The sequence below is a fragment of the Macrobrachium rosenbergii genome, chromosome 4 (assembly GCF_040412425.1).
Source record: "Macrobrachium rosenbergii isolate ZJJX-2024 chromosome 4, ASM4041242v1, whole genome shotgun sequence".
NCBI lineage: Eukaryota > Metazoa > Arthropoda > Malacostraca > Decapoda > Palaemonidae > Macrobrachium > Macrobrachium rosenbergii.
In genome coordinates this window covers 63700082-63724023 of record NC_089744.1, presented here as the reverse complement: position 1 = coordinate 63724023, position 23942 = coordinate 63700082, and the positions used below count along the sequence as shown (strand labels likewise).

The 23942-nt window shown below is 36.1% G+C and overlaps 3 protein-coding genes across 4 annotated transcripts in view; 2 read left to right on the top strand and 1 right to left on the bottom strand.

Moving 5' to 3' along the window:
• LOC136835123 (rhodanese domain-containing protein CG4456-like) overlaps nt 1–23942 on the top strand; it is a 149011-nt gene that overhangs the window by 97064 nt on the left and 28005 nt on the right. The window lies entirely within an intron of this gene.
• LOC136835122 (sodium-dependent organic anion transporter-like) overlaps nt 1–23942 on the bottom strand; it is a 103369-nt gene that overhangs the window by 75930 nt on the left and 3497 nt on the right. The window lies entirely within an intron of this gene.
• Nucleotides 3454–13103, top strand: LOC136835092 (uncharacterized). 2 transcript variants are annotated; one of them, XM_067098275.1, is made up of 3 exons: nt 3454–4658; nt 5059–5149; nt 10816–13103. In XM_067098275.1, exon 3 carries the CDS (start codon nt 10819–10821, stop codon nt 12340–12342), a length of 1524 nt encoding a protein of 507 aa, XP_066954376.1. In that variant the 5' UTR covers nt 3454–4658; nt 5059–5149; nt 10816–10818; the 3' UTR covers nt 12343–13103. The 2 variants fall into 2 exon arrangements, with proteins under 2 accessions (XP_066954376.1, XP_066954373.1); XM_067098272.1 differs by lacking the exon at nt 3454–4658 and having other exon boundaries at nt 5015–5149.

Genomic DNA, 23942 nt, shown 5'->3' with positions numbered 1-23942 from the left:
CGGAGCGGAAGAGGATGCAGCACGTTCGTTCATGAGGTCACAGGAGAATCTCCTCCCAAAACACGGCGACTTGAATTTCGAACTTTGGGCCAACCGTACCTGCAAGGAGCCATACACCAGCAAAAAAGCAGAGGAAAAAAGTTCTTAGGACTAAGTGCTTACAGATTAAAATCCTACCTGGCCCTAGCCTCAATATGCCTATTTGACCTTCCCCATACCTAAATGCTCCCACATCATGTGATGGGGGTGAAAAGGGGGTTGAGAGCAGGGCCCTATTGTTTCCCAGGATCAGGCGATGGGGTGGGGGGTGTTCCTACACTGCTATACATTGGTACTAACAGCCCTGATCTAGTTCAAACTATGCTTGTTTCTCCTTTGCCCGCCACTTTTCCCGGCCCGGCCGCCCAAATGAATATCAGACGACATTGCAAAATTAATGATGCACAGGCCTCTACAGGAAGGGGGGGATATATCCTTGACAATATATATATACAGTCAACCCCTCCTATTCGCCATCTCACAATTCAGAAACTCACCAATTTATTGAATTTTTTGTGGAACTTACCCGCAAGTTATTTGCGAAAAATTCGGCAATTTGCGAACTTTCTCATCGAGAAATATCCACTAATTAGTATATTTTGGTGTTATTTCATGACTAAATACATTTTTATGATAAAAAAGTGATTTACAAATTTTCAAATATTAATATTAAGATTAATAAGATTAAATAATAACAATGATAATGCTGTACCTGTAATAATACAGGTAATAATAAGTACTAATTTTCAAATAATAATAATAATAATAATAATATATACCTATAATAATAGTAGTAAGATTAAATAATAAGATTAAATACTGTAATACCTCAGAGAGAGAGAGAGAGAGAAACTTATGTGGAAAGATACAGGTTTTTAGCTGTCTGGTAAAAAAGATGGTTCTCTTCCCTCCATAGATTCAGGAGGGACCCCTTTACAGTACCCAAGGGACCTCCTTATTTGAAACCCGTTGGCAGCTGGTGCTTAAAACTATTTTTTCACCTGCTATAGACAATGCTCAGAATTGATACTGTTCAAATTATATTAAAGTGATGATTGAAATGATATTGGAATTATATTAAAGCAATATTAAAATTATATTAGAATGATATATAAGTGTTTCAGGATGATAGTATAAGCATTTGTAGAAGATACATTTTATGGTAAAATAATGATTTACAGTACTAATTTTCAAATAATATTAAGTTTAATAAGATTAAATAAAAATATTAAATGATAAAGATAATAATTCTCTCTCTCTCTCTCTCTCTCTCTCTCTCTCTCTCTCTCTCTCTCTCTCTCTCTCTTACTGAGATGAGATGAGAGAATTTTTATGTATATGTAATATGTAGTATGTTTATTTGTTTTGTGTGATAAATAAATGATTTACTAAATTTCACATATTAATATTAATGAAAACACATCCAATTATCAATTCATTAAAGAAAATATAGTGAATTAGTAAGATTTTAGCTAAATAAATTGTTTTCCCTCGTCTTTTGCCCCGGTCTCCTCAAGTGAGGGGGGGTTAGGGTGTAACCTATCAAATATCTTGACATATTGACCACAAGGGTAGAAAGTTTTGCCCTCTTGGTGGTCAGATATATGATGTTGCCCATTCAGTGCTCTCTCTCTCTCTCTCTCTCTCTCTCTCTCTCTCTCTCTCTCTCTCTCTCTCTCTCTCTCTCTCTCTCCAAAGGTGAGAAATGGATAGATAGATAGAAAGGGAGAGTGGTTGATAGAAAGATATACATAATATATACTGTATTATTGACATTTTTAATTGTTTAACTATGCAACTCAGTTCATCTCTCTCTCTCTCTCTCTCTCTCTCTCTCTCTCTCTCTCTCTCTCTCTCTCTCTCTCTCTCTCTCTGTTATTGGCTACGTATATATTTTTAAGGGTAAAATTTTTAAGATGACTTTGAAATGATATTACTAATATCATTTCAAAGATTAATACATTAATAGGATAATAATTTAAGGTGTATTTGATATAGGATAATGCTTTAAGTATACATTTGGTATTTGAACTTTCGAGATAGGCAGTTATAAGTGTTTTTAGACGGGGGTGTTAACTATTCGCGGGGGCGGGGGGACGTCTGGTACACACCCCCTGCTAATGGGGGCGTGTTTAACTATATATGTATATATATGTGTGTTTGTACATATGCAAGCATTTATATGTAAATATATACATATATATGTACAATGTGTAATATATATATACATATACTATTATATTAATTTCCTTGGCTGCATTTCTGTGTCCCTTCCCCTTCCCCTCCCCCTTCCCTCCCCTTCCCCTTCCATCCCATCCCCTCCCCATTCCCCTTCCATCCCCTTCCCCCTCCCCCTTCCCCGCTCCTAATGCAGGTGGTTCATAGTTACCACATGAGGTTAGTTAAACACTTCATAAATTCTAAAGGTCAATTCAGTCATATTTATGAGATGTATTCACTACTCCAGGATCCTTTGAAGTCGTCTTCAGCTCCTGAAGCATACCTGGAGAAACGCCCATTGGATTATAACATCTTGAAATCTTAAAAACTCCAGGCTATCTTCAGCTCCTAAAGACCTCTTGGATAAACACCCATTAGATTATCATGGCTTCCTGTAGGGGTCTTCAAACATCCAGCTGCCTTCGTCTCCTTCTGCTGCAGCCTCGCGAATCTCGAAGTGTGCATTCAAACAAACGAACAAATGTTTCATGGAGGAATCCAGGATCTGTATTCGGAATCATTCCTCCTAGAAATTCTTCCACCTCCTGAAGGACTCCTGGGAAAGGGGGAGGGGAGGGGGATAAGACTTCAAGAAAACGTTATAATCCAATGGGCATTTCTTCAGGAATGCTTCAGGAGCTGAAGATGACTTCAAACCATCCTGGAGTGTGAACACGTCTTATAATTATAATTTGCTTGACCTTTAGAATTTATGAAGTGTTTAATTAACCTTATGTGGTAACTATGAACCACCTGCATTACGAGGATCACAACAAATACTACTCCTGTTATACAACTTCAATATTAATTACATCAGAACTTTAACAAGAAACTAGCTAATGTGAGCGATAGCGAGCATCTGCTAGTGTTATGCAGTGAATAAGTATGAGATTCACTGATCGGGATTATGAAAGAGAGAGAGAGAGAGAGAGAGACACGATGTTGATAGTTTAAAATGATGAGTCATGGGACCAAGTAAATTGAAGACTAACCATAACAAACCTCCAAGATGTGAGAAAGGAAGGAGGAGTTAGAGGATAGGTTATGAAGCGAAAAGGTCAGCAAAATTGACCTGATTTGTCCTTGCCAAAAGTGGGAGTTAAGATTGAACCATTAAGAGTAAAGTAGACGTCCTCAAGGAGACGGAGTTTTATTCAACATAGGTCCAGAGTTCATTCTGATCAATTTTTAGCCAGAGTTACTTGAAAACCAAATTGGGTAGGATTGTGTCACTCGCTCCTCTCTTAACATCAAGAAATTTCTAAGTCCAGGGTGGCTGGCCGTGTGAAATAGTTTTGTAATAAAACTTATGAAAAACCGTGCCCGGTGAATACTTACCCCCTCCTGAAATTTAGAAAATATTAATAGACAATTTCAACCTAACTTACCGAGTCCCCTGCGTTACTATCAAGTGAAGTCTACAGACACGGTCGTTCATATGTGGTGCAACGCAATACAAAGAAAAACCCAACCGCATAACATATAATTTGGTGGCAGCGGTGGGATTTCGCCCAGCGCACATTTGAAAAACATTAAAGTTCACGGCCCTAGAGAAATTTACAGAGAGTGAGCAGTGACGGCGCTGAAACTAACTCTCAATTTAACAGCGCAAATAATCTCAAGACGGTCTTCAGCACTAGAAACACCAATACAACATCAACACTGTAGCAGAAGGGAAACGAAGCAGAACGAAATATTCCAAGAAGCAGTGAATCTTTTTGCGTCGATCGGAATGAAAAATTGACAGCGGTAAATCTCTGCCTAGTTTGAAACTTCCGAACATTCGCATAAGATCAACCAGAAATTCAGTTTAATAATTGTATATGAACATAATAAGAACAATAGTAATAATCACGGCATAGAACAGCGGTGATTTTTATAAGAAAACGAAATTTACGAAAGAAAGAATCAGCAACTCGCGCTATACTACGCCGATCGCAGCAGCGGAGAAGACGAAAACAAACTGTGTTGGCGGACGTATGAAAGTCGCTAATATCTACGTCAGTTCAGTGAACTTTCTATCGTGTACGGACTTAATTACACGAAATTCCCAAAATTTTTGGTCGCTAAAAGGGAGACTTAGCGAAAAGTAGCGGTAGCAGAGCAGTGACGACGACGGCGACGAATGAGAGCGGAAGACGGCGACGAAAGATAGTGAAGAATTCGGAACGGCGATAAAGTTTAGAAGTCAACGCGTTGATAACCGCCTCTCGAAAGGGAAGTGACGCCTTCAATCAACAATTTGGAAGGATTCCAAATTTTTCTTCGCCAAATTCAGCAAGTACGGACTGGAAGTCGGCCGAGCTGTGCCGAATTATCGCTGGATGCTAACGACAAATTGCGCTCAAGTGCAATCAGCGCGATCTTCAAGTGCAAGGCGACACGAAGCTAATTGAATAGTAAACATTCATTCCTAGTATCGGGGAATTATCAAGAGAAATTTTTTTTCTCTGTGAATAATTAAATTTTTTTTTGTGTGAGTGAAATTTTTATATAATTATTTTTCCCTGCAGTGCGCAAATAATTTTTTTAAACATAAATGATTTAAGTAAATTATTTTTCTTTTGAATAATATTCTGAAGAATTTTTCCTTATTGTTGTACGAAGGATATAATTTTTTTTCTCATATTTAGTAATTTTTTTTTTACGAAATAGAAATTTTCGTTCACTTGGTGATAGAGACAATTCTGTTTAAATTATTCTATCATGATAATTTTTTTTTGTTAAACACTTGGCGCAGCATTTTGCAGTGGAACCCAAACAATTGTATACATAAATACTAATATCAGACTTTTTCAGATTGAGAGAGTCCTATGAAGGAATGAGTTAGGAAAAATTTGAATTTTTTTGTATAGAGGGATACAGTCAACTCAGCAAACATGCAATTGAAGTAAGTACCTGATTCTCAAATTTATTTTTTTTTTTTCAATTTTTCATTCTTGGAATCATTGAATATTTTATGAATTAATATGAATAACACTTTGGACGAAGTTATCTCCCGACTGCAACAGACAAGAAGCGAAGACCAGACTCCATATAACCTAAGACCTGTACCTGAACGACTTTCTAGACCAATTGATCCTAGTAATACTAGACCCAGACGTTCTCGTAGTCAAGGTCCCCCACTTAGTTTACCGAGTGCGCCTAACCCTTCAGTTGTAACCACTAACCCAATAACTTCCATTGTACCTAGAAATCCCAACATGGCGCAAGCCGCCGTAATAACCAAGCCACTAGATTTTGTGGAACGGTAGACCCAAGTAATGTAGATAAAAGTAGATTAGAAGAATATGGTGTAAATCGATGGATAGCAGACACAGAAAGCAGAATTTCAGCTGCTGGTATCACAGATGAGAGAAAGAAAATAGATGAAGCACTCTTGTATGTTAGTATGGAACATGGTGATGCACATACAGTTCTTCATTCAGTACTTTTAGGAATATTACTCTGTTTAACGAATTCAAGAAACAGTGCTTACAATTTTGGCAACCAGAAGCACAGAAAGATCCATGGTATAACATAGGAACTTTCCATCATCAGAAATATGAGGGTAATCACTTAGTTTTAGCCACTAGAGTAGAAGAAGCTATAGATAGAGTGACGACAGATATGAAAGCTGTAGGAATTGTTGTTGGAAGGAAGGATGAATTTGATGATGATGAAACAGATTTAGCTAGTATATCCAAGGTACTTAGATATATGTCATTAGGACCAATCTACGATGCTTTGGGTAAGGAAGAAAGAGTAGCCTTAAAGAAGTACTGTGATAGGAAGCCAAATGATGGAATTGTACAAACCTTGATGTACATAGAAAGGAAAGTAAAACAGAATTCATCAAGTAGTAGTGCAGATTTTACAGGAACCGTAGCTAGTGGAAACCCAAGAAATAATAGCAATCAGTCCAATAGAAACCAATCAGGGCAAGCTAGGTCTAGGTATCAGGAAATAGAAATTCGTTTGATAGAAATGGTGGGAACAACAATAGGAGATTTAATCAATCAAATAGAAACAATCAAGGTAGGCCGCCAAATAGAGGTAACAATGGGAATACCACTGGAACTAATGGAAATAACAGTGGAAATAACAGGACTCCTGGACAGAGGGGAGCTAGTCAAGGCCAAAATTCAGGGAATAATAGGCCACAGTTCAATAGGCAGAGACAAAGTTGTGGAAATTGTGGTTATAACAACCATACAACCCAGAATTGTAGAAGAAACAAATGGTGTTTGAATTGCAATAAGACAGGACATTTGATCCAGAACTGTTGGTACAACAAACAGGGATATTCTCAGGGGTCTCAAAATAACCAAAGTACTCAGCCTAATAATCAAAATACCTCCCCAGTAACCCAAATCAAGGGATTCTCAGTGACAATCACAGAGAGTGCAGCAGAAAGGTCCATCCTTACAGAAAGAAATAGTGACAGTGAATAAGGATGTGTCCCCAACAGACATTACTCAAAGTAATGAAATAGTGTTTTCTGTAAAGAATTTTAATACGTGTCAGGAAGAGTTGCCTATCATACAAGTACACTTAGAAGGTGTACTGAGTTCCATATTGTTGGATACAGGCAGTACTGTAAGTATCATAGATAAAGGCACTTTAATAAAACATATAGGTTGTGAGCTTTCCCAAATGAGAGAATCCTATAGGACCATAAAGGGGATCGCTGGAAAGCAAATAAGGGCTATAGACAATGTCAATTTAGAGATAGAAATTCTAAATAAGAAATACAGGGAAGAGTTTGTGGTGTTAGAAGAGAAATATTTTCCAGCTCAAGCTCTATTTTCCTTTCAGGCTATGAAAAGATGTGGAATTGCACTAGATTGTAGCAATGGAAGAATCACTATCAAGGAAATTGATAGAGGAAATGTTTGCTCTCTTGAAGAAGAGGAACAGTTTCAGATAAACTTGATCACTTTACCTGAGACAGCCTCATCGGAAGAAGTAGACATCCAACAGATAGAAATAGAATTTAATGCTAACCGGGTAGGACAGTGAGTAGAAATTCAATGATAGAAGAAATAGGAGAAGATAGACAAACTACTTTTAAAAGCCTAGAAGCCACTCAGGAGGAATTCTCAGATAGCAGGTATGAACCTGATAACTCAAGTGCACGACAAGTAGATACCTCCGAAGAACTTAGTTCTTTTTCCCAACCTGACGATCCTGACACGCTAATAGATTGTAGTCACTTAATAATAAGAGAAGATACGGAAGAGAAGTATCTCAATGAGGTGTTGCTGTTAGGCAACCTAAAAATGACAGAGATAGGTTCTGTGATACTACAAGATGAAAATTCAGATGATACTGATGTCTGTTACACTGCCGATGCACAGAATGCAGAAGAGATCTGCTTAGTTAGTACTGCCTGATGATAATCTTGTAAAACTCAAATTAAACAATAGCATTATACTGCATCCACAAGGTCTGACAAAGGTTTGTCTTAGAATTGTAACAGATAAAAACCTAGGTGATACAGATGTGTTATTAGTTAATGAAGACTTACCAGACTTTGTGAAAATGGACAATTCCCTAGTAAGACTTAATGGTGGAAATTGTATGACTTATGTGTATAATTATTCTGACAAGAGACTAGAATTGCATGCCGGCATAGAATTCTGTAAGGGAATTGTGATTACTAACCCTTTACTAACCCTAAGTGAAAAAGCATTTGTCTCTGTAGCTGACACAAGAGTTAAATTAGAAGGGGAAGTAAATAATACAGATTTTCCTCATTGTAAGGACAGGTTACTACAGATATTAGAGAAATATAGGAGTGTTGTAGCAGTAACAGGAGATAAGTTAGGAAGGACAGATGTCCTGCAGCACAAAATAGTCATAGAAGATGGTGCTAGACCTTTTATATACCTAACTACAAACTTCCAATAAGTCAAAGACCCATTGTAGACGAGATGGTTGAAGAGATGAAGGAAGATGGAGTTGCAATACCTTCTAAGTCACCTTATAATTCACCTTTACTGCTAGTTCCAAAGAAAGACGGTACATGGAGGATGGTAATTGATTACCGTAAATTGAATTCCCACACCATCCCTGATCGAATGCCAATGCCAGTCATTAATGACATGTTAGCTCAATTAGGAGGTGCCAAGGTTTTTCTAGCCTCGATTTACTGAGTGGATATTGGCAAGTTCCTCTCGATGAAGAATCCAAGCATCTCACGGCATTCAGTACTCATAAAGAACATTTGCAATTTGAGGTAATGCCGTTTGGTCTTACTTCAGCTCCTTTAACGTTTGTACGTTTAATGCTGCAAATCTTGGGAGATGTTGAAGATGTATCGGTTTATCTTGATGATGTAATAATTGCTAGTAAGGATGTAGAGAGTCATTTCAAGACAATAGAATTAGTATTAGATAGGCTCAGAAAGGCCGGTTTAAAGGTAAAAATTAAGAAATGTCAGTTTCTGAAGAAATCTCTAGAATATCTAGGACATGTTATCAGTGAACATGGTTTGAAAATGCAAGAAGGAAAGATTAAGGCTATTGTAGACTATCCAGCCCCAAGAAATTTGAAGGCACTAAGAAGATTCCTAGGTATGGTAGGATATTATCGACCTTTCATAAAGAGATTTGCTACCATAGCAAAACCATTAACTGAGTTAACTAGGAAAGATGCTAGCTATGAGTGGAAAGATGAACAGGAAGCAGCGTTCAAAACACTAAAGGATATGTTGATAACAGATCCTATCCTAGTTTATCCAGACTTCGAGAAGGAATTCTACTTAGCCTGTGATGCTTCAAGTACAGGACTAGGTGCCGTCTTGATGCAAAAGGATAAAACAAGGATGAGGACTGTATACTATGCCAGTAGAGTTTTGAATGCAGCTGAAAGAAATTACAGTACAACAGAAAGGGAATGTTTGGCATTAGTCTGGGGATTACAGAAATTTAGACACATTTTGCTAGGACATAAAATTAATGTTCTTACAGATCATAAACCCATTTGTGATCTTTTCAAGAAAAGGGCTTTTACCAATAATATGAAGTTCAATAGATGGTTCGTTAGCGTATTAGAATTTGCCCCAGAGTTTAGATACATACCTGGTAGATATAACACATTAGCTGACGCCTTATCTAGATCACAAGAAGAGAACGAGAAACAAATTACCACTCGTAATTTCGCCTTCAGTTGTCAAATCACAGACTTAGATTTAGACAAAGTTCGTCAGGAACAACAAAAGGATTCTAGAATAAGGAAGTAATTGGTAACCTCTTGCAAGGTGAGAAAAATTCAGAGTTTCAATTGATAGATGGGTTATTGTACAAGACTTCAGACGAACCAAATGCTTGTTCACGTTTGTACATTCCTAATACACTAATACAAGACGTTTTAGAACTAACCCATTCATACAAGTTATCAGGACATCCTGGAATTAAGAAAACATGTAGAACAATCACTAGAAACTATTTTTGGCCTCGATGTAGTGAAGATGCTACTCGATTTGTTCAGAATTGTACCCTATGTAATATACATAAGGGGAATGTCAACGTTAAGGCTCCTCTGGAAATGTATCCTTCAGAATTAAATCCTTTTCAAGTAGTCACAGTGGATTTCTTAGGTCCATTCCCGAACACCATCAGAGGAAATAAACAGATTTTAGTTTTCATTGACTATTTGACCAGATACGTAGAAATTGTTCCAACTAGAAACAGAGAAGCATCAACGGTGGCAGAAGCCTTTAAGTCTAGAATTATAACCAGACATTCATGTCCTCAAGTTTTGCTCTCAGACAATGCTGCTGAATTTACTAGTGACATTCTAACAAAATTGTGTGACTTTTATGAAATACAGAAATGTCAAATAACAGCATATAAGCCAAGCTCAAATGGAGCAGTAGAAAGAACAAATCGCAAGATAAAGGATGTTCTGAAAACATTGGTAACCCTAGCACTGAAGACTGGGACTTGACTCTCGAAGACATACAATTTACTCTAAACAACACAGTAAATGAATCAATAGGAGAAACTCCTCATTTCCTATTGTATGGCTACCAAAAGAGAATGCCAAATTCACTTTTGGATGATGCCGCACCACCCAGACGTACGTACAACTACGAGGACTATATTGCTTGGAAGACAAGACGTACGTATGAGACCGTTAAAGTCACCAGGGCTAGATTAAAGGAGTTACATAAAAATCTAGTAAGTATTACAATAACAGATCCACCATACCCTCGTTAAAGGTAGGACAACAAGTTTATGTACTCAATCATGTTCTTGAAGGACCTAATATTAAAGTATCACCAAAATTTCGAGGTCCATATAGAGTTTTAGAAGTTTTGAAGTTGAATAAATTCAAGTTAATGCATGAAATTACCTTTGAAAGAATCCATTGTACATTGGAACCACATTAAAGTAGTTCATTCAGAACCTTGGTCGTCTACCCAGTTAAAAGATTTGTCCAATAAAGATAAGATAGATAATAAAATAGAATCTTCAATGACCCCAAGGTATAATTTGAGAAGAAGGTAATGGCAAGTGCAATGGTAAACAAATGTAATAAGATTTTTACTGCTTAATAACATTATTTCAGCAAATGGATTGTATGGTGGTTGGCAGTGAGTCAAATTGTGAACTCACTCGTACAACTAAGAAAGGAGCCATCATCAAGGAACATGGCAAGGTTAAGATGATACAGGACCTAGCCATTGTTAAGATCCAGACGGACTCCATTATCGATCAGAGAGAGCAGTTAGTCCAGCTGAGCAATCAGATACAGGCAGGATTACAAAGTGTCCAAGATAGAAATTTGTACGACATGCTCTCCAAGTTGCAGAGGGACATCGATAGTGTTATGCCAAGGAAAGTAGTAAAGCGATCACTTATACCCTTTATAGGCGTCGCTTTACATAATCTCTTTGGAGTGGCGACCGATGGTAATGTTGAAAGGCTAAAGGAAAGAGTGGCACAACTTGAAAATTGGGCTTCTGAGCAGGGCACTGTCTATAATAAAGTAATAGGAAATGTCAATCAAAATCAGAAAATGATCACAGTGCTGAAAGAATTTGTGAATAGTGCCCTCCATAATGTTTCATCAGAAATTGCTAAAATCCATCAAACAGAAATAATGGAGCAACTGCTCATAGAAACAAGTAATTTCCTTCTGGAATACAAGGAATTACTCAATGCAATCATGATGGCAGGTAAAAACCTGCTGTCGCCTTTTCTGATAACCCCTAGTGAAATTGAAGCCATTATTCAGAAATGTGTTGTGAACAATCACTTGAAGCCACTAGTAGAAAATATAGTGGACTATTATGGCCTGATAACAGTGAAAGTGGTAGCCAATCAAATCATACTAGTGATCCCTTTCAACAATCCAGACGTCAACTCATTGATGTCAGTCTATCCATTCCCAATGGTAGTAGATAATAAGTCCATTGTACTAGAAGGAACAGTTCGACACTTTGCCTTGCAGCATGATTCTTTCCTAGTGACTGAAATTCCCGAACATAAATTCAGGGAATGTGTCATGCTTGATGATGATGTTTATGTTTGTAACATTGTGAATTTCTATGAACCCTTGAATGCTCTTCATTGCCTAGATGATCTTGTAAACAACAAGAATGGTAAGAACCATTGTAAATATATACCGTTTACAGAAACTTTCAAGGCTCAAATCATTGATGATGAAATTTTTGTGTTCTCAGCAAACAGATTGAATGCTAAGATTGACTGTAAGTCAAACAAAACAGAAGTAGTTTTCATTAACGTACACTCATTTTCATCTGCTTGTGAACTGGTCATTTTACATAATTTGTATTACAAACCAACAGTTTTCACGACGTACAGTTTGAATTTCAGTAAAAGTGTACATCAGTTTGCAGTTATTAACGAATTTCAACTTTCAGAACTGGAATTGGAGACATTCACAAAGCTAGAAGAGGTTCATACTTTCTTTCATACATATAAGACCGAGATTTCTCCTATTATGTCATTCATAAATGTCATTCTTTTGGTACTGTTTGCTTTCATTTCTTTTATGAATGTCAGGAAATTGATACTGAATAAGCTTACCATAATCAAGGACATGATGGACAGAATCCTTCCTAGAGAGTGATAGCGTTTACCATTGACTTGCACTTGAACATTTGATGATTGATTTTTTTTATTTTTTACAATTTATGATTGATAACCAGAGAGTAATAGGCATTTGATATATTTACTTTGCCATAATTTTCTGCATTTAGTTTGAGTATTTGATATTCAAATTCATGCTTATATTGTTGTGTTAGCACTATGATGCATTATAATATTTCTTGCAGTTATTGCTTGTTAGTAGAAATTATTGAAGTTGAAGTAATTGACTATAGTCAAGTTGAGTTGGTTATCTACTTGCATTGTAGTCAATGCAGGTAGGTGACCGAGTGATGTTATGCAGTGAATAAGTATGAGATTCACTGATCGGGATTATGAAAGAGAGAAGAGAGAGAGAGAGAGACACGATGTTGATAGTTTAAAATGATGAGTCATGGGACCAAGTAAATTGAAGACTAACCATAACAAACCTCCAAGATGTGAGAAAGGAAGGAGGAGTTAGAGGATAGGTTATGAAGCGAAAAGGTCAGCAAATTGACCTGATTTGTCCTTGCCAAAAGTGGGAGTTAAGATTGAACCATTAAGAGTAAAGTAGACGTCCTCAAGGAGACGGAGTTTTATTCAACATAGGTCCAGAGTTCATTCTGATCAATTTTTAGCCAGAGTTACTTGAAAACCAAATTGGGTAGGATTGTGTCACTCGCTCCTCTCTTAACATCAAGAAATTTCTAAGTCCAGGGTGGCTGGCCGTGTGAAATAGTTTTGTAATAAAACTTATGAAAACCGTGCCCGGTGAATACTTACCCTCCTGAAATTTAGAAAATATTAATAGACAATTTCAACCTAACTTACCGAGTCCCCTGCGTTACTATCAAATGAAAGTCTACAGACACGGTCATTCATATGTGGTGCAACGCAAAACAAAGAAATACTGCATCGCATAACAAAAATATTTGTCTCTCTCTCTCTCTCTTTCATAATCCCGATCAGTGAATCTCATACTTATTCACTGCATAACACTAGTATATATATTTGAACTCCTCCAGCACTTTTACGGGAGGTCAAGTAATAGGGTCAAGGCTTATGCGGCCCCTTCAATTTCCGTGATAAAAGTTCCCAAGGACTCTTCAGTCTCTGTTCTTCATACTGTAACCTGTGACTCTTTATTTCTTTTATATGTCTAATTGTAGTTAAAGGCATGTCTATATTTTTTATAGATCGAAATTATTTTTCTTTTGACAATGAAACAAGAAGGAAGTTAATTGATGACTTCTTAACATTGTACTGTATCGAAGGCATTGTTTTGAAAGTGTGCCAGAAATGGTCACTGAAGTCGGCCCGTATTCGGTATCTCAGTAGCATGGATTTTTACTTGGCACATGGAACTGAAATGTCTTTATTATTTTTGTTATTAGTAGAAGTGGTAGTAGTTTATGGATATCCTCTGTGCCACTGGTGGCTGGCCAGGCGTTGATAATGCTTGATTAATTAATATCACTGTTAGTTCCTCCCTGGCTTTCATCATTTGACAGCTGAGCTCCGTTGAGCATTTGAACTACTTTTAACCTGGTGTTATGGGGATCTTGTAAAATATTTTACTCCAGGTTATTTAAGATATTCATAAACCTAAAATGAGACTAAAACCTTCACAATGTTCGGGTGAAAAAACATAACATGGGTTTTATTAATGTTCTCGTAACTGGCTATCATTGTGCTATCCTTTCCCCGTTTGTTTAAAATGAATTTTTCTGTCCAACCACTAGACGTGGGGTTAAGGATTTACTTTTCGTATGCAGAGATATTTGATTTTGGAGCGGCTATATCGTCAGTTAGTAGGCAATGAGACGGACACCACGAACTGCACCATATATCTGCAATGTACATTTGCGCTGCAAATCAGTGGTCAGTTGCTTGTAATCATCACTAATAGCAACATTGCAGAAGACAGTTTTCTAAAACAATTGTAAATGCACTTGGGGATGCAGGGATGACCCGTTAAACTTCGGTGATCCGCTGGATTTTAAAGAAGTGTTAAACTTAGCGACACAGATTTCGGCGAGACACATCACCATTAAAATGTCATTTGCTAGTTCATGATAGAAGATTGAACTTATAAAAACCTAACTCCAACAAATTTCAGGAAGACTTAGTCATTTAGTTCAGATCTCTTTGTTAAATATGACAGTGAATGAAAACCACCACACAGTAACTTGAGTTTGAAAATGAATTTCAACCTAATGTCGAAATTGAATCCATAATCTTTGAGGTTGTGATGGTAACGACAATAAAAATGATTGTGAAGAGAAACTCCAATAAGCATGATGAATCTTATGATTTTCTCATTACGTCGTACGCTTATCATCACAGGGTATGATTTAAGATATCTCTAGATCAGCTCGCTCTGCCCTTGCTTTGATTTTTCTTGTCAGTGTTAGACAACATTGCCAAAGTATTCAATGACATTTAATTTTTTATAACTTGGCTAAGTTGCTTGATGTCGAATGCAGTTGGTCTAATTTTTCTGAAATGGCAGATGACCATGATGCGGTTTTGACCTTGAAGATGAAGAGGCATTTTTAATCACCAAAGGGGTTTTACCGCCAAAGATACGGCAAGAGATAAAACTGGTCCAGTCGAAAGGTCGAGGTTCTGGCTTATTCTGAGTCCTTTTTTTTATATATATAAACATCCCATCGATTCAGGATTATATTCACATCAGTCATTTCTCCATTTGCATACGGTTTACCAGTATCCATAGTTGTGTTCATTAATATTCCTCACTTATTGACTCCTCTTAAGAATACCGACTTATTCTCCGCAAAGTTCTTGCTCACATTCTCTCCCCTCATTTTTATTAATCGCATTCTGATTCTTATTGTTTGTTCTTGACTATCCCATCTGTCCTTCAGTATGTTTGTACACGACCTACCCTCGTTTCATGGAGCTGCACTTCAAATAGTCTAATTTTTCCAACACTAAACCTTTCAACATACTATTTGCAGATGCTTTTATTCCTAAACGCTCCCTGAAGTCCCTACGACTCCATCTAGGAATTTTACATATTCCTCACCTACTCCGTCCTCCTCGTTGTCTGTAACCCTGGCCATATTTCATCAGTTTTCTTCTTGTATACTCTTCTGACTTTCTTTTAATAAACTCACCAGTCTTACACATTTACAGCTACATGTTCACCAATTTCTTTCAAGCCTGCAGTTCTATCAGTTTTAACTTTAGTTTCAAGTAAATAATGATCAGGTATACCTCATCCATTTCTCTTTTCACCTTTACATATATCAACCAACTCTTCCATGTACCCTGTACCTACATAATCTAGCAATTCTCCCGTACATTTTGTCTCTCTAAGAGATACTTATAAATATTCATTTTTGGAGATCATATATTTCCAAATGTCAAGCCACTTCGATCTTCTATCATCAACTAGCAAATGACATTTTAATGGTGATGTATCTCGCCGAAATCTGTGTCGCTAAGTTTAACACTTCTTTAACATCCAGCGAATCACCGAAGTTTAACGGGTCATCCCTGCATCCCCAAGTGCATTTACAATTGTTTTAGAAAACTGTCTTCTGCAATGTTGCTATTAGTGATGATTACAAGCAACTGACCACTGATTTGCAGAGCAAATGTACATTGCAGATATATGATGCAGTTCGTGGTGTCCGTCTCATTGCCTACTAACTGACGATATAGCCGCTCCAAAATCAAATATCTCTGCATACGAAAAGTAAATCCTTAACCCCACGTCTAGTGGTTGGACAGAAAAATTCATTTTAAACAAACGGGGAAAGGATAGCACAACGATAGCCAGTTACGAGAACATTAATAAAACCCATGTTATGTTTTTTCACCCGAACATTGTGAAGGTTTTAGTCCCATTTTAGGTTTATGAATATCTTAAATAACCTGGAGTAAAATATTTTGCAAGATCCCCATAACACCAGGTTAAAAGTAGTTCAAATGCTCAACGGAGCTCAGCTGTCAAATGATGAAAGCCAGGGAGGAACTAACAGTGATATTAATTAATCAAGCATTATCAACGCCTGGCCAGCCACCAGTGGCACAGAGGATATCCGCTAAACTACTACCACTTCTACTAATAACAAAAATAATAAAGACATTTCAGTTCCATGTGCCAAGTAAAAATCCATGCTACTGAGATACCGAATACGGGCCGACTTCAGTGACCATTTCTGGCACACTTTCAAAACAATGCCTTCGATACAGTACAATGTTAAGAAGTCATCAATTAACTTCCTTCTTGTTTCATTGTCAAAAGAAAAATAATTTCGATCTATAAAAAATATAGACATGCCTTTAACTACAATTAGACATATAAAAGAAATAAAGAGTCACAGGTTACAGTATGAAGAACAGAGACTGAAGAGTCCTTGGGAACTTTTATCACGGAAATTGAAGGGGCCGCATAAGCCTTGACCCTATTACTTGACCTCCCGTAAAAGTGCTGGAGGAGTTCAAATATATATACTAGCAGATGCTCGCTATCGCTCACATTAGCTAGTTTCTTGTTAAAGTTCTGATGTAATTAATATTCAAGTTGTATAACAGGAGTAGTATTTGTTGTGATCCTCGTAATGCAGGTGGTTCATAGTTACCACATAAGGTTAATTAAACACTTCATAAATTCTAAAGGTCAAGCAAATTATAATTATAAGACGTGTTCACACTCCAGGATGGTTTGAAGTCATCTTCAGCTCCTGAAGCATTCCTGAAGAAACGCCCATTGGATTATAACGTTTTCTTGAAGTCTTATCCCCCTCCCCTCCCCCTTTCCCAGGAGTCCTTCAGGAGGTGGAAGAATTTCTAGGAGGAATGATTCCGAATACAGATTCTGGATTCCTCCATGAAACATTTGTTCGTTTGTTTGAATGCACACTTCGAGATTCGCGAGGATGCAGCAGTATATAACCTTATGTAGAGAGTACATTTTGTAATATAACTTTCTATATACAGTATACAGGAAGTGATGTATGTAATTTTGATAGAGAGAGAAATAGTCTGTGTTGTTATAGTAATGATAGTATTGAAATGTCCTTTATTGTAATGTATGTTGGATCTCACAAGAATGAATAACGTAATATATAAGGGCGATTACACCACCAGGGCACCATGTGGTTTTGGCCAGTCATGGGATCGCTTTTATTCTGATCATATGTTTTTTTTTTTTTTTTTTTTTTTTTTCTGGGAAGTCACTTGGTCGGTCGTCTGCTCAATTGTTTGGAGATTTGGTCACGTAGGCAGACGTGTCATGGAAGCATTTCATTGTTGGAACGGGGTATTGTAGGTACATGAGAGACATTCAATGAAATATATATATAAGCATTAAGCTACAAACGTCCTTTAATATCCAATTCGCTCTACCTCGGAAATAATATATTTTCATATATGTTACCGAGTGGGGAATTTTTTAGTTGATAATAAGTTCGTCGTCCCGTGGCTCGAACCAGAGAAGGACAAGAACTCAGGACTACAGTGACGCCTTAGCCCATTTCATATATATACTGTATATATATGTATGTATATATATATATATATATATATATATATATATATATATATATATATATATATATATATATATATATATATATATATATATATATATATGTTTCCGAGGTAGAGTTAATTGGATATTGTTTGATATTTATTGATTGATGTTTATGTATATATATATTATATATATATATATATATATATATATATATATATATATATATATATATATATATATATATATAAAATTGTATATATATATATAATATTTATGTTATATATATACATATACATATATATACATATACATATATATATATATATATATATATATATATATATATATATATATATATATATATATATATATATATATACACACACACACAAACATCAAGCAATAAATATCAAACAATATCCAATTCGCTCTACCTCGAAAACAATACTGAAGGGAACTATCACTCATCAATTATAATTCACGAAGCACACAAGGACACGATTCCATGAGGAAGGTAACTTAACATGTTCAAGTATTTCCTGGTTACTTGATTTTTTCCTCACAAACAAAATGAGTTTTGCTAACTTACAGACATATATATATACACACACACAAGGAGAAGTCACGGCCAAAATATACACATCCTCAAGGAACAAGGGAATGGAAGACCTCCATTCTTACAAATTTATTGCCGAAGATTCATGACACATGCCACATTTTCAAGGCTAAAAAAGAAAATAATTTGCACCACAGATAGAATCACGGTATTAAAAGAATTTTTTTTAAATCATTTAAAATTCACAAAAAAATGGCAATGCAGCGTTAAAATTCGGTATATAGATAAACATAAAAAAAGATCACAAAAGATATGGGTCCAGGGAACCAAGACACAGACTCACCAAGCGAAATGAAACAATAATACTGAGAGAATACAGAATATAAGCATAAAGGAAAAGCTAAGCAACATACAACTGAGTAGACGACAATTGAGGTTTTAACGAGGGAACAGTTCTCTTTATGATAATAGAGGTTTTAACGAGGGAACAGTTCTCTTTATGATAATAGACTCTAGGATAGTTAGATCGTGATGGTTGGAGACCCGCCCCACTATCGTAAAATCTTCATCTCTGATGTTTGTTTTGCACCGTACAGCATGGTTTCTGATGATAGAGGCCTCTGAATTCCATAGCTTGCATCCTGTACGGTAGCTTAAGCCTCTACGAGAGTCAATTCGTACCCTCAACAGCCTCCTCGTGCATCCCACGTATGTTCCGCGATTACATCGCGGACAAGTGTATCTATATATAATATTGGATGCAAGGAGGGGGCTGAGACGATCCTTGACTATAAAAAATGAACCAGTGGTTAGAGGATTCTTCGATATTAATTTAACATTTAAAGCAGGAAACTCTTTCTGAATTAGGGAAATGCAGTTCTTACGGAAATGGTCGTCGTGTAGAAAGGGAAAACTCGCTTAAAATTTCAATTTTGGGGCAGTCAGCACTGGCAAGGAAACTCTCTTACTCCACATTTCTCTAAGTTGTTTGTAAAAAATATTAACTGGGTAATAATTTTGTTTAAAATAACTAGTTAACAAAAGTATTTCTTAGTGAAATAAGGACCAATTAGATGTATGAGAAAACGCCCTGTGGAGGAGGGTAGAAATAGCATTTAATTTAAAGTTAAAAAAACATGAGCTGTAAAAATTCATACCTAGTCCAGTAAAAGTTGCCTTCCGGAAAACACCTGTAATAAAGCCAGTGATATCCCTGGATATCATTATATCAAGAAAGGGAAGTTTATTGCCAGTTTCTTTCTCCAAAGTGAATTTAATATTAGGGTGCAGTTCGTTGACGAACTGCAAAAAGAATTCGGCATTGTGTTCATGTCGGAATAAAACGAAGGTATCTTCGACGTACCTCCGATAAAACAAATGCAAAAAACTAAGGGGACAGTCCACAAGGGGCTCCTCCAGGAACATATGAAGTTATCAGCAAAGGTGGGACCAAGTGGTGAACCCATGGCCATCCCCTCTACCTGATTATAAACATTACCATTAAAAGTAAAAGCCGTGTCCAGCACGGACAATTCTAAAAGTTGTTTAAAAAGACCTCTGGTAAAATTATGGAACCTGGTGTCATTATCAACAAAAATCCTATCTAAAATAATTTCTATTGTCTCCTCCACAGGGACGTTAGTGAACAATGATTCTACGTCCAAACTCACCATAAATAAATCAGAGTCCTGTAATGAAATTTGTTCCTGAAACTTATCGGAGTTGGGAAGAGAGTACTGATTTTTAGTGAGGGGTTCTAATAATGGGACCAGAAACTTAGTTAAACCATAGTTGGGAGTATTGATTGAAGATAATATCGGACGCAAGGGACCTCCTTCCTTGTGACTTTAGGAAAAAAGTAAGTATACCTTAGTTTTACCAGACCACTGAGCTGATTAACAGCTCTCCTAGGGCTGGCCCGAAGGATTAGACTTATTTTACGTGGCTAAGAACCAATTGGTTACTTAGCAACGGGACCTACAGCTTATTGTGGAATCCGAACCACATTATAGCGAGAAATGAATTTCTATCACCAGAAATACATTCCTCTAACTCTTCATCAGCCGGCCGCGGGAATTGAACTCCGGCCCATCGAGTGACAGTCTGAAGCTCAAGCGATTCGGCCAACAAAGGACTTTAGGAAAACCATACAAGATACCGTAGGTGGAACCGGTAACAACAAATCTTGGTAGGTCTGGTCATCGATGACCTTTTCATGTTTAAGAGAACGTAAGAACCTGTTGACTTTGTCTTCATATTTTATAATATTCTGAAGATCTGGGGAACCTACTTTCTGAAATTTGGTTTCATCATTTAAAATTATTTCCATTTTGTTTAAATAATCGTCTCTGTTGAGGATAACTGTCCCTCTACCTTTGTCAGGTTTCAAAATAACAATGCTATTATCTTTAGAAAGAATCTTTAAAATATCAACATCAGATTTATTAAAAAACGGTGTCCACCTCACACCCATAGAAGTAATTCACGTATCCCATCAGCCACCCTTCAGTATTGCAGACTCACGTTCTGCTTGTGTTTTGTCCACTTTTAAAGTAATTGTTATCAAGTGTTTTCTCAAGTATCACCCATTGCTGTAATGTATCAGGTCCCTAGCGGCCCTCCACAACGTTCAAATAATTGTCAATACATTCTTGTCATTATCTTGAGAATTTCTCTCATAATTACCCGTAGACTTGATTGACTGAATGATATTGATGCAATAATATATATATATATATATATATATATATATATATATATATATATATATATATATATACACACACAGTAAACCCCCCGTATTCGCGTTCTCACGATTCGTGGACTCACGCATTCGTGGGTTTCTCTATGGAACATATCTACCCATTATTTGCAGAAAATTCGCCCATTCGCTGTATTTTTCACTGTGAAATATTCACTAATTACTGTATTTTCAGATAATTTTCATGAATAAATGCGCTTTTTGTGATAAAACTATTAAAATACTCAGGTATAAGCATTTTTACAGGGTTTTTCTCGTGTTTAAACAATCAAAATGGGCAGTTCTAAGTGTTTTTAGAGGGGTTTTATGTATTCGCGGATTTTAGCTATTCACGGGGGGGTGTGGTACCCATCCCCAGCGAATACGGGGGTTCACTGTATATATATATATATAATATATATATATATATATATATATATATATATATATATATATATATATATATATATATATATATATTCAAAATGGGTTATGAAACCAAATTGCAATAGTGCATAGCAATGAAATACGCTGAAATTCCGGCTTGATCTACAATATTTATAGGCAGAAGAACGGAGAACCTAGATTAAAGCAATAAAAGAACAAAGGTCCCTGGGAGCACGGAACGCATTAGGTCAATGACTTTAAACTCATGCGAAAGGAGAAACTGATTAGAAGCATCAGAGGCCTCTGATTCGCTACCGCTAAGTTCCGCCGGAATCCAGTGACATAGTCAGTACGAATATCATGTCTGTCTTTCTTGCGTCTGGTTTGGATAAGCAAATACAAAAGATCTGTAATTTCCAAGCTTCTGTGTCAACTTATTAATCCTGTCTAGGCGTGGGATTTTGATTTTATTGCTGGGCATCTCCCTAGTCTTGTTTTGATGAGGTCGGTAGAAAATGATGTTTGCTTTATAGACAGCTCTCTCAGTTATATGATCGGGGTACTTTAAGGATGACACCTGCCTACGGATTAATTCAAATTCGTTTTCCAGGAATTCTGGGAAGCAAATCCGCAAGGCTCTTAGGAACAAATTATGTAGCCAGCAATTTGTACCTCTTATCCATTGAGGGAGACAGCTTTTCCGAAATACAACGCTGTAAAATCTACCCTTTTGGTGTTTTTATGGCCTTTATATATATACATATATATATGTGTGTATGTGTGTGTGTAGATGTAATATATATATATATATATATATATATATATATATATATATATATATATATATATATATATATATTTACATGTATATTACATATATATTTATAGAAATTCCAACCATTTTGTATTTACATACCCCAATACCCTAACCAAAATCCCTAACTAACGTTCAACTAAAGCCTGTCCCCAAAGAGACAGGAGTATACAAAATTCCTTGCCTTGACTGTGACAACCTTTATCAGATTACAGGCAAATCACTCTCACAAAGACTAATACAACACAAACGTCCAGTAAGATATGGCCAACAGAGCTTGGCTATTTTCATCCACATAAATAATCATAATCTTCGAATAAATTGGATTTTGTCACGTATAATTATAGGAGCAATTCTCTGTTCAAAAGCCAGATAGGAGAATCAGCACTGATTAAACAAAGAAATATGGTGAACCTCTCAACAGGAGCCCGGGATTCAGATCTGACTGATAAAATCTTCCTCCAACCAGCAGTAAAAAAGAATAAGAAGAAGCTGCCGACAAGAGTGATGTAGTGTCCGACTACTGGAACATCCCATTACCAGTCCGTTGAGGGAGACAGCTGTCTCTGAAATATAACGCTCTAAAATCTACCTTTGTTGGTGTTTTGATGGGCTACCGTTATTAGATGGAATTCAGTTTAACAGGAAGTATATATATATATATATATATATATATATATATATATATATATATATATATATATATATATATATATATATATATATATATTGTATATAATATATATATACATATATATATATATATATATATATATATGTGTGTGTGTGTGTGGATATATACATATTTATATATATATATATATATATATATATATATATATATATATATATATATATATATATATATATTTAAATATATGTATGTATGTATGTATGTATATATACACACATATATATATACACAGTATAGATGGTGCCCCTTTCCTGGTTTTAAAATCACAAATGCCTTCCCACAAAGCCTCTTTTATGATTGCACGGCAGTTACAACTTAGGGTTATAAGCCTATCGTTTTCACCATTATCCTCAGTAAATAATAATGATAATATTATAAACATTATTATTATTATTATTGTGACTGCAGCTGATGCGGATTTATATTGATGTTTCTCAAAAATTATTCTTTGTCTTCTTTGGATTTTAACCTTGAATACATTTGGCGATTTTGAAGGTAAGGTTCCGACATTTTAAATGTAACATAAGCGAAAGAATAAATTGCTTTTAAATAATTTTCCAATTTACCCTGATTTCATGTTAAGTCTGCCTAGGTTAAATTGCGATTCTGCCCTTCCTGTTAGGTTTTCCTTAGATTAAATATCATTAAAAACTTGTGCAGAAATGTAAGAATCGTTCTGGGGTTCGAAAATGTTCACTTGTTAGTATGTTCACTTTATTGTGATTACTATTATTAAAAAAAAAAAACAGCTGCTACCGTCATCTCACTAAACGGTGAACTTCGAAGTTATAATTTGTGACATTTTGTTTTCAAACATGAATATCACTATGGACACCCTGGAAGACAGTCCCAACCAAAAGCACCTCAAAGTAGCCACCAATTCCTTCCTGATTGTTCAAGT

Bases quoted from the DNA above. Each gene is read 5' to 3' on its own strand.
- LOC136835092 (XM_067098275.1), top strand. From the start codon at position 10,819: ATGGATTGTATGGTGGTTGGCAGTGAGTCAAATTGTGAACTCACTCGT.